The sequence below is a fragment of the Dromiciops gliroides genome, chromosome 4 (assembly GCF_019393635.1).
Source record: "Dromiciops gliroides isolate mDroGli1 chromosome 4, mDroGli1.pri, whole genome shotgun sequence".
Lineage (NCBI taxonomy): Eukaryota > Metazoa > Chordata > Mammalia > Microbiotheria > Microbiotheriidae > Dromiciops > Dromiciops gliroides.
Window position 1 is genome coordinate 98444300 of NC_057864.1, and position 16500 is coordinate 98460799.

Here is a 16500-nt window from a genome sequence, read left to right on the forward strand (position 1 = left end):
TAGTAAGTGCTTAATAAATGGTTATTGACTGACTGCGCTTTCTGCAAACGTGGGGGAAAAAAACCCGGGTGGAAGTCCTCCCATCTCCTCTTTCTGAGTCTAGGTGAGAACTAACCCTAAAACTCATCCCAGTCCCATCTTCAGTCATCCCTCCCTTATAGCATTTTCTTGAATCCCAAGGTCCTTTGGGTCAGATCCCCCTCATTAATCAGAGGGTGAGGTTAGAGAAGCTCCTCTTCTTCTCCTAGCATCTTTCTCCACCCACTTCTGACTCCACCCCTCTACCTTCCTCCAACCACCTTCTTTAACCTGGGGTAGCAGGAAGGGAGGTGTCGGGGGAATGAGCAGTGAAGCAAACATCTTAAGTAGCTGCCCCAGATGTCATTCTAGAAAATCTAAGCCTCGTTGTACAGGGATTTCCTGGAAGCCCTGTGGGTCCTCTCAGGCTGAGCCCGTCTAAACAAGCTGGTCACTATGACAACAGAATCCTGGAGCCCCAGCCCCAGAGGGGGAGATGAGAACTACGGGTGGTCAGGGGACTATGAGGAGCCAGAGTTCTGTCTCACTCCTGACCTCCCCTATGGCTACATCTATATCCCCCTCCTCTACCTGGCTGCCTTTGGAGCTGGGCTAGTGGGCAACTCCTTTGTGGTTTGGCTGCTGGCTCGCCAGCAGGGACCCCGGCGGCTCGTGGACACCTTTGTGCTCCACCTGGCTGTGGCTGACCTCATGTTTGTGGTCACCCTGCCATTCTGGGCCATGGCTGCAGGACTGAGTGGCCGGTGGACCTTTGGAGAAGACTTGTGCAAGATCAGCAGCTTTATCATTGCAGTGACCCGATGTGCCAGTACCCTGCTCCTGGCTGGCATGAGTGTCGACCGATACTTAGCTGTGGTAAAACTCCTGGATGCAAGGCCTCTTCGGAACCAGGGATGCATGCTGACCACATGTGCAGTGATCTGGACCATCTCCATCCTGGCTGGTGTTCCCTCCCTGGTCTACAGAAAACTGCTGCCCATGCCAGTGGGTCCAGGCAGCCTGTGTGGGGATGACCCTACTGACATCTTCCAGTGGCTCAGCCTCCTGGTCCTCTTCCTCACATTCATCCTCCCACTGTTTATCACCCTTTTCTGCTACTTCCTAATCTCTCGACGCCTCTGTAACCCTCCCCACCTGGGCCGGGGACGGAAGAACTCCCTCAGGATCATCTTTGCCATCGTGGGCACCTTTACCTGCTCCTGGCTACCCTTTAGCACCCTGAAGACCTTCTTCCACATTGCCCACCTGAGGGCTCTACCCTTAAACTGCCTATCGGTCATGGCACTGCGCTGGGGACTCACCCTCTCAACCTGCCTGGCCTTTGTCAACAGTAGTGCTAACCCCATCATCTACCTACTTCTGGATCGATCCTTCCGGGCTCGGGCTCAGGGGTCGTGTGGGAGGACCCACCCTCTCCTGACAAGCAGAGTGAGCTCAGCCTCATCTCTCTCAGGGGGTGACAGTTCCATATTCCAAAGCTGGGCCTTGGGACGGGGCCGGAACACCCGCGTGGCTCCCAGATTTTCCTTACTCCCAAATCCAAGAGGGAAAGATGAGGAAGCAGGAACACCAAGGTACAGAAATGAGCAGGTAATAGGTGGGAAGCATGGCACCTCTCCTACTCTAGATGTGTTTTCTCAAAGCACACAGCACCAGCTTCTCTGCCTGGATTCCTGCCATTGAGAGTCAGTATTTCTCCAGGGCCCCAAGACCAATAAACTGGGTGCCCTTTGCCAGCCTAGGGCAGCTGGGCTACACATTCCTCTCAGTCCTTATTTGTACCCTCGGACCATTTTCTTTGTTGTCCCTTCTGCTGAAGAGGTTGGTCACTGGCACTGGAAAAAAACAACAACCTGACCCAGAGAACCCTACCATCAGACATCCTGTAGCATTGGCAATGGATTTGATTCTCTGTACTTTCATTTCTGATTTCTCTCTTTACCAAAATGTGGAACTGGGTCAGACTAGAACAAAAATCATCAACAATAACAGCTTGCATTTATAGCCGATTTTAAGCTTTGCAAAAAATCGCTTTCCATATGTTATCTCCTCTGACCAGAATATCCCCGAATATCAAACCCAGATCCCATCTCTGGTTTTGCCCCTAGTCATAGGGGTTGCGGTCCACCTTTACCTCCCAACCCCAATTCCACATACCTGGTATTATTGGCTGGGGACTACAACCTGCAAAGGGATCGTCACTGCCCTGCCCTGCCCTCTGTTCCTCTCTTCCTACTACTTAGCTCCTCACTCAGAACATGCACCCGGCCAGGGCGATCTTTGTCTTTTTGTGGTGTTTCGGGGTTCTCAGAGGTCAGGCACAGCTGCCTTCCTCAAACCAAGACCATTTATTTAGTCACCTTTTGGTTTTCAAACTTCTGCAGAAACAGTCTTATTTCCCTCTCTGGGCTACTCCTGGTCCTTGACTAGTTTCTTTAGAAGTCAGCTTCCAAAGAACCTGGGACGCTTGAATTTGTTGTTTGGAGAAAAACCCAAGATGATGAGAGATTTTCCCTGAAGCTGTTTTACAAAGCCCCTAGCATGAGAGAAGTAACAGACACAGAAGCTGCAATAGCCAGGAAATTTTAATAGGCAAGGAAACTGAGGCATGGCTGGGGGAGGGGGTGGGAGGAAGGGAAGGGGTGGGAAAGAGGGACGGAGAGGAAAAATGACTAGCCCAGAGTTAAAAATTTGTAGTAAAATAATATTTGGTTCTATGCTGGGTTTATTTACCCACTTTGTCTTTTCTTCTTCCCTTAGTATCCAAGTCCCTAAAATATGTCAGACTTGACTTGGGGTGGTGGGGCAGGGAGGGTCTTGCTGAAAAAGTAAATTCTTGACTGAGCAACTGAGCTCCCATGTTCGCCTTTCCTTAGTCAGGGAACAAAAAAAAAATCTACCAAGTTCTCTGGTCAGCAAAGGATGGTCAGCAAAGGACAGTCCCATCCTCGACAATAAATACGTTTTTATAAACTCTGGTCTCCTGGCTTTTGTCCGCTTGAAGGTATCACTTGCCTGAGTCTCTGGGGACTGGTCTCATGATGGGTTGACCAGAAATCAAACCATCCAAGAATTGAGGTTGACCTCAGGGGTTTAAGTTTCATTGCAGGGGACCAGAGGAAACACCACGACCAAATCAAGAGAAATAACACCAACTGATTGTCAAAAAATAGGTTTCCAAAGAAATCTTGCGTTTCACACATTTACAGATGGAAAAGTAATGAGGTGATGGCTTAGAGGCATCTGGATATGGGATAATTACCACAAGGAAAATATATATTACTGTCCTCTTCAAATAAATTTTGGCATCAAATTTGGGTACAAAGTCTTCAGTGATTTTTGTTTGTTTGTTTAGAGCAGGTGTTCTTAGTCTTTTTTGTGTCTTGGAACTCTTTGGGCAGACTGGTGAAACCTAGACCTCTTTTCAGAATAACATATTTAAATGCATAAAACAAAATATATAGGATTGCAAAGAAAACCAGTTATATTGAAATCGTTATTAAATTTTAAAACGTCATGATTGGGACACTAATGCACAGTTGGTGGAGTTGTGAACTGATCCGACCATTTGGAATTATGCCCAAAGGTCTATAAAGCTGTACATATTTTTTGACCTAGCAATATTACTACTAAGTCTGTATCCCAGAGAAATGAAAGGAAAATATGTACAAATATATTTATAGTAGCTTTTTTTGTAGTGGCAAAGAATTGGAAATTATGCGGATGCCCGTTAATTGGGAAATGGCTGAACAAGTTGTGATTTATGATTTTGATAGAATACTATTGTGCTATAAGAATTGAAGAACAGGATGCTTTCAGAAAAACCTGGAAAGACTTATATGAACCCCGTCAAAGTGAGGTGACCAGAACCAGGAGAACATTGTACACAGTAACAATATTCTACATTGATCAACTGAATGGCTTAGCTACTATAAGCAATATTGATACAAAACAATTCCAAAGGGCTTATGGTAAAGACTGCTGCCCACCTCCAGAGAGAGAACTGATAAAGTCTGAGTGCAGATCGAGGCATACTTTTTTTAAACTCTGTTTTTATTGGGGGGTTTTTGGTCTGTTTTCTTTTGTAATATGACTCGTATGGAAATGGGTTTTACATGACTGCACATGTAAAGCCTATATCAAATTGCTTGCCTTCTCAGGAAGAGGAGAGGAGAGGGAGGAAGAGAATTTAGAACTCAAAATAAAAAAAAAAAAACCATGAATGGTAAACATTGTTTTTACATGTAATTGAGAAAAATAAATTTGTAAATAAATAAAAAATTTTTAAAACAAGCTTATGAATCTGAGTTTAAAGATCTTGCTTTAGGGATTATTTTCTGAACCCTATATAGGCTCATAGATTTAGAGCTAGAAAGGACCTTGAAAGAGATCAAATTCAAACCCCTCATTTTACAGTTTAGGAAACTGAGGCACAGAAAGGTTAAGTGATTTGCCCAGGGTCACACAAGTGATAAATGTCTGAGTTAATTTGAACTCAAGCCTTCCCAACTCCAAGTCCAGTGCCTTCTCCACTTTGTCATTCTGCCTAATCTATGCTTTCTCCTTTTTGATTTTGGAAAATTTGACATTTGGGTGTGTTTGCCCTTTAAAGAAGCTTTGACCTTTGACCCTGGGCAAGTCACTTAACCCCAATTGCCTCACTAAAAAAAAAAAAAGAAGAAGAAGAAGAAGCTTTGACCTTACCAGAACCAGAAGAGAAACTTAGGAATCGTGTTCTCCTTGGAAGCAACAGCCTTCTCCCACCCTGACCTGGCCAAGGAGCTGGCTGAAGAATCTCTAAATGAGATGAGGGGAATGAAAAGATGGAGGAAAAGGGTATTAATTACCAAGTTGTCCTTGATGTACACATTGGCTTTTCAGATTTACTCCTGTATCAGCAACGTTTGGTCAGAAGCCCAGGTGTTCATATCTGTCTATTATTAGATACATAGTAAAGTAGAGTGGATGAACTTAGAACCAGGAAGATCTGAATTCAAATCCTGGCTCCAATACTCACCAGTCCATGAAAATAGGCAAATAACATATCCTTTCTGAGCCTTAGCTTCCTCCTCTGTCAAATGGGAATACTGCTGACTATGGTATATATTTCATAGGGTTGTTGTACAAATCTAATGAGAGAATGAATCTAGAGAAACTTACAAAGCCTAAAGTACTGTCTATATGTGTCATTATTATTATTATTAATGGCTTTTTAAAAGCCCAAGTTGTTTGGGGGCAGCTAGGTGGTGCAGTGGATAGAGCACTGGCCCTGGAGTCAGGAGGACCTGAGTTCAAATCCAACCTCAGACACTTAAGACTTACTAGCTGTGTGACCCTGGGCAAGTCACTTAACCCCAATTGCCTCACTTAAATAAAACAAAACAAAACAAAACAAAAAAGCTGTTAGATTTTTATGTAACACCACTGCTTTTCTCTTTTTTCTTTCTTTTCTTTTTATGTTTGCTGTCACCTCAGAGAGGGATGGTTGTCCTCCCCAAGCAGGTTATGTTCAACCCCAACTCAGTTCAATTTAATTTTATATTTTTAAAAACACCTACTATGTGTTAGGCACTGTGTGAGGTAATAGGGATACAAATACACAAAAAGAAGTAACCTCTGCCCTTAAGTTTACATTCTACTTGTGGATACAATTTATGCATTATACAATTATACAATTTATATATTATATACGTGTAATATTAATATGTATGATATATAATATAACAATAGCTAACTATATATGTTCCATAGCTATATATGGACTATATATAGCTACATCTATGATAGATAGACAGACAGACAGACAGACAGACAGACAGACAGACAGACAGACAGACAGACAGACAGATAGATAGATAGATAGATAGATAGATAGATAGATAGATAGATAGATAGACACTGTCTATAGTATATAGCACTTGAAGGTTTGCAAAGCACTTTACAATGTTCTCTCATTTGATCCTCACAATAACCCTAGTAGGTAGGGGCTATTATTCACCCCAATTTACAGAAGAGAAAATTGAGGCTGCATGAGGTCAAGCAATTCACACAGCTAAGAATTGTGTAAGATTTGAATACATCCTCATTTTCCTGATTCCCAGGCACAAAGCATACAAAGAGATTTCAGGAGTGTGGGAAGGAAGGAACACTAAATAACTGAGGTATCAGAAACAATCTGTAGGAGGCTGTAATCAGAGCTGTGCTTTGAAGGAAGCAAGAGGTGGAAGTGAGGAGAAAGGGCACTCCAGGCATAGAGCACAGCTCTGGCAAAGGCCTGGAGATGGAATGTCCTGTAGTGAAGAGGGCTAGCAGGCTAGTTTTGTTTGTTTGTTTTTTGCGGGGCAATGGGGGTTAAGTGACTTGCCCAGGGTCACACAGCTAGTAAGTGTTAAGTGTCTGAGGCTGAATTTGAACTCGGGTACTCCTGAATCCAGGGCCAGTGCTTTAACCACTGCGCCATCTAGCTGCCCCCTAGCAGGCTAGTTTTAATAGAACTGAGAGTAAGTGAAGGGTTTTATGATGAAATGACACTGGAAAGGCAACGCAAAACAACATGTGGTAAGAGTGTTAAAGAGGTAGAAACCAAGTGCTATTTATTTTTCAAGATTGGAGAGTAGTTAGTTGCGGGGGTGGAATGGGGAGAAGATCCTCAATGGCTAGGGGGTTTCCTAAAACTCACTTAATTCCTCCCTTTTTTTTCATCGTGTTGGAGAATTTCTGTGTCTTTCTTTGGGTTCCTGGTTGTAATAGATTTTTTAAAACTCTGTATATCCCTGGGGCAGCTAGGTGGTGCAGTGGATAAAGCACCGGCCCTGGAGTCAGGAGTTCAAATCCGACCTCAGACACTTGACACTTACTAGCTGTGTGACCCTGGGCAAGCCACTTAACCCTCATTGCCCTGAAAAAAAAATTTTTTTTAAAAACCCTATGTATATCCCTTATCCTGTTTTGTGCAACTCCACCATCAGTTCAGCACTCTTTCCAGGGCGCCTCACTAACTTCCTGCTGGAACTCAAACCCAAACCCAAGACTCCCAGTCCAGTGCTATTGCTACTGAACCATGCTGATTCTGAAAGAGAAAAGAGTGCCCTCAAGGGGAAACTGAGGCAACAGGAAATCAAATGGACTAATAGAGGACTACCCAGTGAGCCACTGAAAGGGAACAATTTGTTTCTGAGCCAAATCTCATTCACACTAGGCCCTTTAGGGAAGAATAAGGAGAGGGATATACTGCAGGTGCTAGGAGTGTGTGAAATGACTGGCATCCCAGGCCAAATCGAACAGTACCTGTGGTGACATGGCCTTCCTGTGCACAGCTCTGATTAGCCCCTCTCTGAGTCAACTCTGGGATTTTATTTTCCCCTCCTGAAAGGCTGTGCCCCGGGGCACACTGTGGGAACCCAGATGCCTGGGCAGTGCTGAGTGAACTGGGGAGTTCAATAGCATGGCAGGTCCCTGGGAGCCAGGGCCCGGGTAGAAGTTTGGTATGAGATGACTCAACCCCTTGGGTCACCCTGAGGGCAGACAGGGGCCTGGAGGCTGCACAGACAGGGGCTTCGGAACCTGAGGAAGCTTCTGGTCAGGTGCCCCTGAACCGCCTGTCTGGGCTCCCTCAGGTGAAGAAACCCCCCCACCCTGCTTGGGCTTCCCCTCTGAGAGGTGGAGAGAACAGAGGGGAGAACTATAACTAAAGTGCCAAGTGGAGGTGGGGGAAGGGAGTGAAATCACCCCCACACATACTCATTATCATCCAAAAGTATCTATGCCCTTTGGTGGTGCAGTAGATAGACAGAGTCAGAAAGTTCTAAGTTCAAATCCAGCTTGAGACACTCTGTGTGACCCTGGACAAGTCGTTGAACCACTCTCTGCCTCAGTTTCTCTATCTGTGAAATAGGGACCATAGCAGCACTTACCTCCCAGGGTAGTCCTCTATTTTACAAATGAAAAAACTGAAGTTCAGAAAAGAGAAATGGCTTGCCTCAAACTGGTAGGTAAAGGCAGGACTAGAAAGCTGTTTCCTTAGCACTTTCTCCCAGAGATCCTCACTCCACAACTTGACCCTTAACTCCTGCCCTCTGGGATTTCCAATATTTGGCTCTTCTTTACTCCCGACTTGTTCTCTTAGTATGTAGTCTAGCACACAGTAGGAGTTGGAGGTTATTGTTGAAGATCACACAATAAACCCCTGAGGGTTCCCTGCAGTATTCTGGCATTTCTAGAATGCTGTAAGACTTTTTTTGCAGGGGAGGGGAGAGGGGAGTGTTAGGTGACTTGCCCAAGGTCACACAGCTTGTAAGTGTCTGAGGCCAGAATTGGGATCAGGTCCTCCTGATTCCAGGGCAGGTCATCTATCCACTGGGCCACCCAGCTGCCCCAAGACTTTCCTTGTCAAACCTTTTCCATGTACTTCTCACTTCATCCTTACAACATCCTCATAAGAAGATGTATGAGGCATTTTGCAGATGAAGAAATGTAAGTGGTTTGCTCAAGGTCATCAGTTAATCAACAAGTATTTATTAATCACCTTCTGAGTACCAGGCGTTGAGGATGTATAAGCTTTATGGGGACCAGAACAGTTTCATTTTCATCTTTTATATCCAGCTCCTAACACAGTGCCTGGGGCACAAAAAGCACTTAATAAATGCTTACTGATTGTTATAAGTGAGACTGGCCCTGCCCCTGTATTGTTGTTGTCATTATTGTTCATCTTTCATTCTTGAAGAGGGTTGAGGGGTAAACATGTACACATATATGTAAATACAAGATGTGGAAAAATAAGTGCAAGGTGGTTGGATGGCTTTGATAGAGGACGGGAGGAATGGAAAAGAGTTCATGTAGGTGGTAAAAACTGAGGTAAACTTTGAAGGAGTCTGGGGATTGGAAGAAGCCGAGGTCGGGGAGGGGAATGGAATGCCTTCCAAGCTCATTGGACAGCTTGGATATCGATATGGATGTGAGTGATAGAATGCTGGGCATGAGGGACCGAAAATTAACCTTTTTGGCTGAACCTTAAAGTGCTTGAAGGGAGTAATGCATAATGAGGAAAGGAAGGTGGGCTGGAGCCAGATTGTAAATGGATTTAAATTATTATTATTTGGGGGGGGGCAATGAGGGTTAAATGACTTGCCCAGGGTCACACAGCTAGTAAGTGTTAAGTGTCTGAAGTCGGATTTGAACTCAGGTCCTCCTGAATCCAGGGCCGGTGCTCTATCCACTGCGCCACCTAGCTGACCCCAATGGCTTTAAATTATAAGCAGAGGGGCAGCTACGTGGCGAAGTGGATAGAGCACCGGCCCTGGAGTCAGGAGGACCTGAGTTCAAAGCCGGCCTCAGACACTTAACACTTACTAGCTGTGTGACCCTGGGCAAGTCACTTAACCCCAATTGCCTCACTTAAAAAAAAAGGTAAAAAAAAATTATAAGCAGAGAAGTTTAAAGTTTGTATTTGATCTTAGAGATAAGAGGAAGCCACTGGAATTAATTGAGCACGGGGGTCAGATATTTAGGAATATAGATAGATAGATAGATCTATATATCTATGTCTATATCTATCTATCACTTTGACAGCTGGATGGAGAACAGAAAGAGAAAGAAGAGATCAGAAGCAACGTGAGCAAGTCACTTAATTCCTCTCTGCCTCAGTTTCCTTATTTGTAAAATGAGGGGGTTGGACTCCATCGATGCCTTCCAAGATCCCTTCCTTCTCTAAATCTGTACTCCTATGATCATTTATGTCTGACCAATTAGGAAGCTTTTGCAATAGCCTAAATGACAGGTGATGACGGTCATCTAACTAGACAGTTCTAGAAATCCCTTCTCTCCCGGTCCCCAGTCTTCCAACTCGTCTCCTCTCCTCCACTAGCCCATCAGAAATTAGTCCTTCCACATATGCTTGCTTCGAATACCTAGAGAGGATTGGTAGTATACAGCAAGGCATGAGAGGGACGTAAGAAACAGGACTTATTCTTGCTAAGATTAGAATCATAATCCACAGCCGGGGCAGCAGAGGAAAAATGATGCCGTCGGACCCCTTGATCGGGTGATAGCAGCTTTCTGCAGCATTCGGTTTAGGAGGGCGCACAGATGCCCATCAGCGGTGGAGAAAAGCTGAACTAGCTTAGCCGACGCTTAAGAGCGCTGACCTATTTTTTTTTTTTAAGGGGGAAATGACTGTTCGAAGGGCCGGGCTGATTGAAGGCCTTTTTGATGTTATGAGGCTTCAATGCCTCGGTGAAAAAATCAGGTAACAACTATTAAAGGGAAAGACTATCGGTTTGAAGTGGGAGGAAAGGTGCCAGACAGAAGAAACGATTTATCTGGCTTCATTTTGTTCTAGAAATGACTGTCCTTTCGAACCTGGAAAACACTTCACACCTCTTCCTACACCGATCTGTCCTGCAAATAATCTTTGCCCAGCATGAGCCAAGAGAGGCTGGAGGGGCTTTTGATGGCGGCCGCACACTCAGGTGGCTCTATCCCAAGCCGCAGCTGTGCCCTGACGTCTGGGCTACTCTAAGAACTCAAGGACTCCCTCCGGGTGTTGATTTTGAAAAAGGGGAACAGATTTCTCAGCACCTGATGAATTTCTCAGAGCTAGAAGGAGCCGCAGAAATCATCTTATTCAACCATCTCATTTTACAGTTCAATTTTGAGAAATTCAACGCATCCAGGCTTTCCTCTGAGCCTACAAGACATTCTATCCTTCTCCTCCGCCGCTGCCTCTTACTATCAATCCCCAGACTCCTTCAAAGCTCACCTCCTACATCAACTCTTTCTCATTCCTTCTCCATAGTCATCCAATCACCTTGCCCTTTTTTTCTATATCTTATCATTTACTTATGTGCCTACATATTTCCCACTCAATATCATATAAGCTCTTTGGGGGCAGGGACTGTTTCACTTAAAGCCTTTTAATAATCAATAAGCATTTATTAATCACCTTCTATTTGCCAAGCATTGTGATACAAGAAAAAAATGAAACTCTTCTTGTTCCCATAAAGCTTACCTATCCCCAGCAGCTGCCACACAGTGGGTGCCTATGGTGAAGAAAAATCTGAGTCCGAATCTGGACTCGGACATTTGATAACTATGTGACTTAATTAACTTAGCTTCTGTCTGCCTCAGTTTCCTCACCTGTAAAGTGAGGATACTAACAGCACTTGCCATCCATGGTTGCTCTGAAGATCAAATGAGATATCTATAAAACCTGAACAGAGTGCCTGACACATAGTAGGTATATAATAAATCCTTCCTTCCTTCTTCTGTTAACCTATGAACCTATCTTTCACATGGTCCCTTATCCTCAAAGTCTTCCAGATCCCATTTTGTGTATCTCTTGTATCCCAAGCTAAATTTGTCATCCTTCTTCCCAAACTCATCCTGACTTCTCTGTTTTAATCTAACTGCAGGTTTAATCATTCCTGGGAGTGTTTTTTTGGCTCTTCTCTACCCCCCATATTCAATTAGTTGCCAAGCAGAGGGTGAAGTAACTTACCCAGGGTCACACAGCTAGTAAGTGTCTGAGGTCAGATTTGAACTCAAGACAATGACTGTTCTTGACTCCAGGACTGACACTCTATCTACTGTGCCACCTAGCCGCCCAAGCTTTCTATACAAAAAGATAAATAATTTAAACTACTCAAATCAAGATAAATTACATGTTAAATAAATGAGTACATTCAGCATATGTAATAACTAAATGACTAGATGGACAGATATTTCAAATTAAAAAAGAAAAGAAAAAAGGGAATGGAAAAACAGTAGTTTGAAGTACGAGCAGGCTAACCCTAAAGATAAGTTTCCATTTTCAATTAAGGAGAAGACAGCAGTTAAGGAAACCTACATAGTTGATAGGGTGTGTGGGATTTTTTTGTTTGTTTGTTTTGTTTTGTTTTTTTGGAGGGGAAAGAAGAGGAATTTCAAAAGAATAATTTTGTTCCATTTAGATTAATAACATCAATAATTAGAATAATAAAAGAAAAAAGCAAATTTGACCACTGTAATGCTTAACACAAATGGATTGAAGATGTCAATTTTAAAAATGGTAATAGAATATATTTTTAAATAGCAATATGTTATTTACAAGAAGTGTATTTAATCCAGAAATATTTAAATACATTCAGACCAAAAGGCTGGTCTCAAGTTTACTGTGTTAATAGTTCCATACCAACTTACAGGGAAAAAAAGAGAATGGCAATGCATTGCCTTACGAGTGAAAAAGCATTAAAAAGTCAGGAAGGGGGCAGCTAGATGGTGCAGTGGATAGAGCACTGGCCCTGGATTCAGGAGTACCTGAGTTCAAATCCGACCTCAGACACTTAACACTTACTAGCTGTGTGACCCTGGGCAAGTCACTTAACCCCAATTGCCTTACTAAAAACAAAACAAAACAAAACAAAAAAGTCAGGAAGGTCCAAAGGACTCATCATGGAAAATTCTCTCCAAATCCAGAAAGAAAAAAAAAACTGTGGAATATGGATGCAGATTGAACTATACTATTTCTATTGTTTTGGTGCTGTTGTTTTTCTTTTTCGAGGTTTTTTCTTTTTGCTCTGACTCTTCTCTTATAACATGACTAATGCAGAAATGTTTAATGTTATTGTACATATATAACCTATATCAGATTACTTGCTGTCTTGGGGAGGGGGGAGGGAGAAAAATTTGAAACTAGAAATCTTATAAAAACAAATGTTGAAAACTATCTCTACATGTAACTGGAAAACAATAAAATACTTTTATACTTTAAAAAAAAAGTCAGGAAGGTAAATCCCCAATGAGAATGTATCAATTGTAAATACAGATGAATCTAAGAGTTCTATACTAACCTTTTTTTTTCCCCAGGGCAATGAGGGTTAAGTGACTTGCCCAGGGTCACACAGCTAGGTAAGTGTTAAGTGTCTGATGTCAAATTTGAACTCAGGTCCTCCTGAATCCAGGGCTGGTGCTTTATCTACTGTACCACCTGGCTGCCCCCTATACTAACTTTTATAAAAGAAATGTTCATATTCTCATGGAAGTAGCTAAAATATCAATAATAGTGAGAGTTGTTAATACCCCTTTAGCAGAATGAGCTAAGGAAGAAATAATATATAGAGTTGAATAGATTATTAAGGAAACTCAGGCTAATAGATGTAGGGAAGAACTCATTTTTTTAAAAAAGCAAAGAATACCTATTTTTTCTAGTTCAAAAAAAATTCATCATCTTTTAGGTTAGAAGGAAATATAGATGCTATCAATAAGATGGAACCAAGACAATTCTCAGAAGTAAATTTATAGTACTTACTGCCTATATCAATATTGAAAGAAATTTAGCAGATTAGGTTTGTGCTTCAAAAACTTGAAAAAATAAGGCAATCAAAAACAGGAAATGAAAAAAGAAAAATAACCAAGAACACACTTGAGTTCAATAAGATTGAAAATAAGAAAACTACTCAAATTATTAATCAAGTCAAAAGTTGTTTTAAAAGGCCAACAAAAGCAATAAACAGTTAACAAATCTCATTTTTTTATACAAAGCAAACCAAAATCACCAAGATTAGAAAGAGGAACATGAAGATCATGAGGGAAAAAAAAAGATCAAAGATCATCTTCTGCTTTTAGCACTTAATAGTTATATGAACATGGGGAAGTGATTCAAGCTTTTAAAGCCTCAGTTTCCTCATCTGTGAAATATGGATACTGATCCCTATTGTATGTACTTCCCAAGGTACTTCTGAGGCTTAAATGAGATAATCATATAAGGGGTTTGCAAACTCCCAAACCATATACAAATATGAATTGCTGTTTTTCTATCATTACTACTGCTAGTAATACTACTTGTTGAGAACCAAAGTTTAATGGTTAGGAAGGAAGTCTTAAGCAAAGTGCTCCCAAGATTTTGGCTTCATCCTTTACTGTTTAATATATTTTTCAATGACTTGGATAATGGCAAAAGCAAGTTTCAAAGTTCCAACGGAGTCATTCAGAGCCAGGAATGACAACTCTGAACATACACCATATAATGATCAGTTCAGCCTTGTTACTACACCCACCAAATAGAAATAAAATCATAAAAACAAATTCATGTGGAAAATAAATCTGGCCACATGTGGTGATGCACATCTGTAATCCCAGCTACCAGTGAAGTTGAGGCTGGAGGATCTCTTGACCTGGGAAATTATGAGCTGTAATGGGCTTTGCTCATCTAGTAGGGGGTGGGAGTGGGGGAACTAGTCTGTCTAAGGAGCGGTGAACTGGTCCAGGTCAGAGAAATGTAGTATGTCAAAGCTCCTCTGATGATCAGAGCCCCTGCATTTCCAACCTGGAAAAGATGGGGAGACCCGGTCTTTTTTAAAATAGGGGAAAAAATAAAATGAAAAAAATCAGTAAGATTATCAAACAGAACTATGAAAAAGCAAATGGGTCAAGGTGGCTTTAAAACCTGCTTGGGCAGGTTTCAAAATGTACTGCAAAGCAAAAGTTGTTTTTTAAAAATCTGCCTCTTACTAAAAAAAAAGTAGAGAAATAGATCAGAAAGAACAGGGAATCTTACCTGTGTGAGAAATTTATGCTTGATGAAATATTTAAATCTAAAAAAAACCCATTTAAGATGGTATCCAAATCAATGAAAATTGTTTGGAAAATTGGATAACTACATGATGAAAAATAGAGTTAGTTAGAACCACTGCCTCAATCCGTACACTACCGTGAATTCTAACTGGGTCAGTGATATAATTTTTAACCACTAAAATTACAAGGAAAAGAAATTACATATTTGTCTTAATTATGGAGAGGAACTTTTTTTTATCAAACAGAACAAGAAATTGGCTTTAAAACCAGTAGGTTTAAAGAGATCCTGAACAACAAACAGCAGTTATCTATAAAATTAAAAGAAAAGGAATGGATTGGTGGGAAATTTGCAGAAAATGTATAAGAAATATGTGACATCTAGAATCTATAGGGAACTGTATACATCTCTAAGAGTAAGACTCTCTTGATGTATAAATGGTAAAAAGGATATAAACAGAAAATACAAATTGTTCTCATGAAAAAATGCTAGAATTCTCTAAAGATCAGAGAAATGCAAATTAAGACAACTTTGAGATACCATCTCTTGCCCACTAAATTGAAAAACAAAACAAAACAGGTAGCCTAAAGTGATACAAATTTAATTTTGGTGAGCCTATGTGGAAACCAGGGACAGTTCTATTGTTGGTAGAACTGCCTTCATTTTTAGACATGCGAAGGGTTACTTTGATTTGCTTTATTGGGCTTATTTGTTAGAAAAGAGAGTTCTCTGAGGGGAGGAGGTATCACTGGGAAATCACTGTGGTATAAAAAAAAAAGGGGTATCCATAAAACATTTTTAAAAAATCAGTCATGGGCAAATCATTTAAGCCTCATTGCCTGAAAAAAAAACAAACCAACAGTCATAAGCTGATCACACCATTAACCCAGAAATTCCACTGTCAGGATTTTGTCATAAAGATATCTTGAAGAGGAAAAAAACAAAAACAAAAACAAAAACACCACAACTCTGGCTACATACCAGCTGCTCTATCTCTACTGGGAAAAGTCTATTATAAAGCACTAACCCTGGATTCAGGAGGACCTGAGTTCAAATCCAGCCTAACACACTTGACACTTACTAGCTGTGTGACCCTGGGCAAGTCACTTAACCTTCATTGCCCCACCAAAAATAAATAAATAAATAAAACCTAGATAATATGAATAGCTGTATAAGATGGTAAACCCCATGAGGTGACGGATTATTTCTTACCTAAATTTAGTGTTTCAAGTATTTAGTGTAGTGTTTTGCATACAGCAGGTACATAATAGTTTATTGAAATGCTTAATTGACCCAAACTAGGACTCTTGGCTTAACCTTGCTTCTTTCTCTGCTTCTGTTTCCGTTCTAAAAGGGAATTTAAAAGGTTGGCTTCGTGTTTTGAAAAAGAATGAAAAAAAATTTGAGAACCTTTGGTTTTCTTCAAAATAATGGATTTTTTTTTAACCTGAAAACATAATTTGATTTATTTTAAAGTTAGGTTAGTATAGTGGCATAATCCACAAGTACTTATTAAGTGCCAGGCATTATAAGTCATGAATTATTTTTGCATGTGGCCAAGAGCATCATCAATTGATCAAAGCTGCCCACCAGGAAAGAGCTGAGTGAACAACTGATACTTTTTTTTTTCTTTCTGTACTGGGAATTTTCTGTATTCTAAATGTGGAATCCTGAGCCTTCCCTTTGATGGTTTGTCTAGAAGCTGGCGAGTTTAGGGAAGGCCCGAGCTCAAAAAGGCCCTTTGGAATGAACTCAAGCTATTTCACTTATTTATTTCATTTCCTAATTGATGTTGGTTTTTAGGTTGTTGTTTTTGTTTGTTTCGTTTTTTGTTTTTTTGTGTTTTTTTTGGGGGGGTGGTTTGTAAGTATGTCTGCAACAGGGCTAAGAATGAGAAAACTGGCCATCTCTGAACA

General features: G+C 41.3%; 1 protein-coding gene across 1 annotated transcript; it reads left to right on the plus strand.

Moving 5' to 3' along the window:
- The first annotated feature begins 474 nt into the window (after window positions 1–474).
- On the plus strand, window positions 475–10150 carry GPR25 (G protein-coupled receptor 25). Its single transcript, XM_044003143.1, has 3 exons — window positions 475–1613; window positions 7559–7655; window positions 10034–10150. Exons 1-3 carry the CDS (start codon window positions 475–477, stop codon window positions 10148–10150), a joined length of 1353 nt encoding a protein of 450 aa, XP_043859078.1.
- Window positions 10151–16500: the final 6350 nt, after the last annotated feature.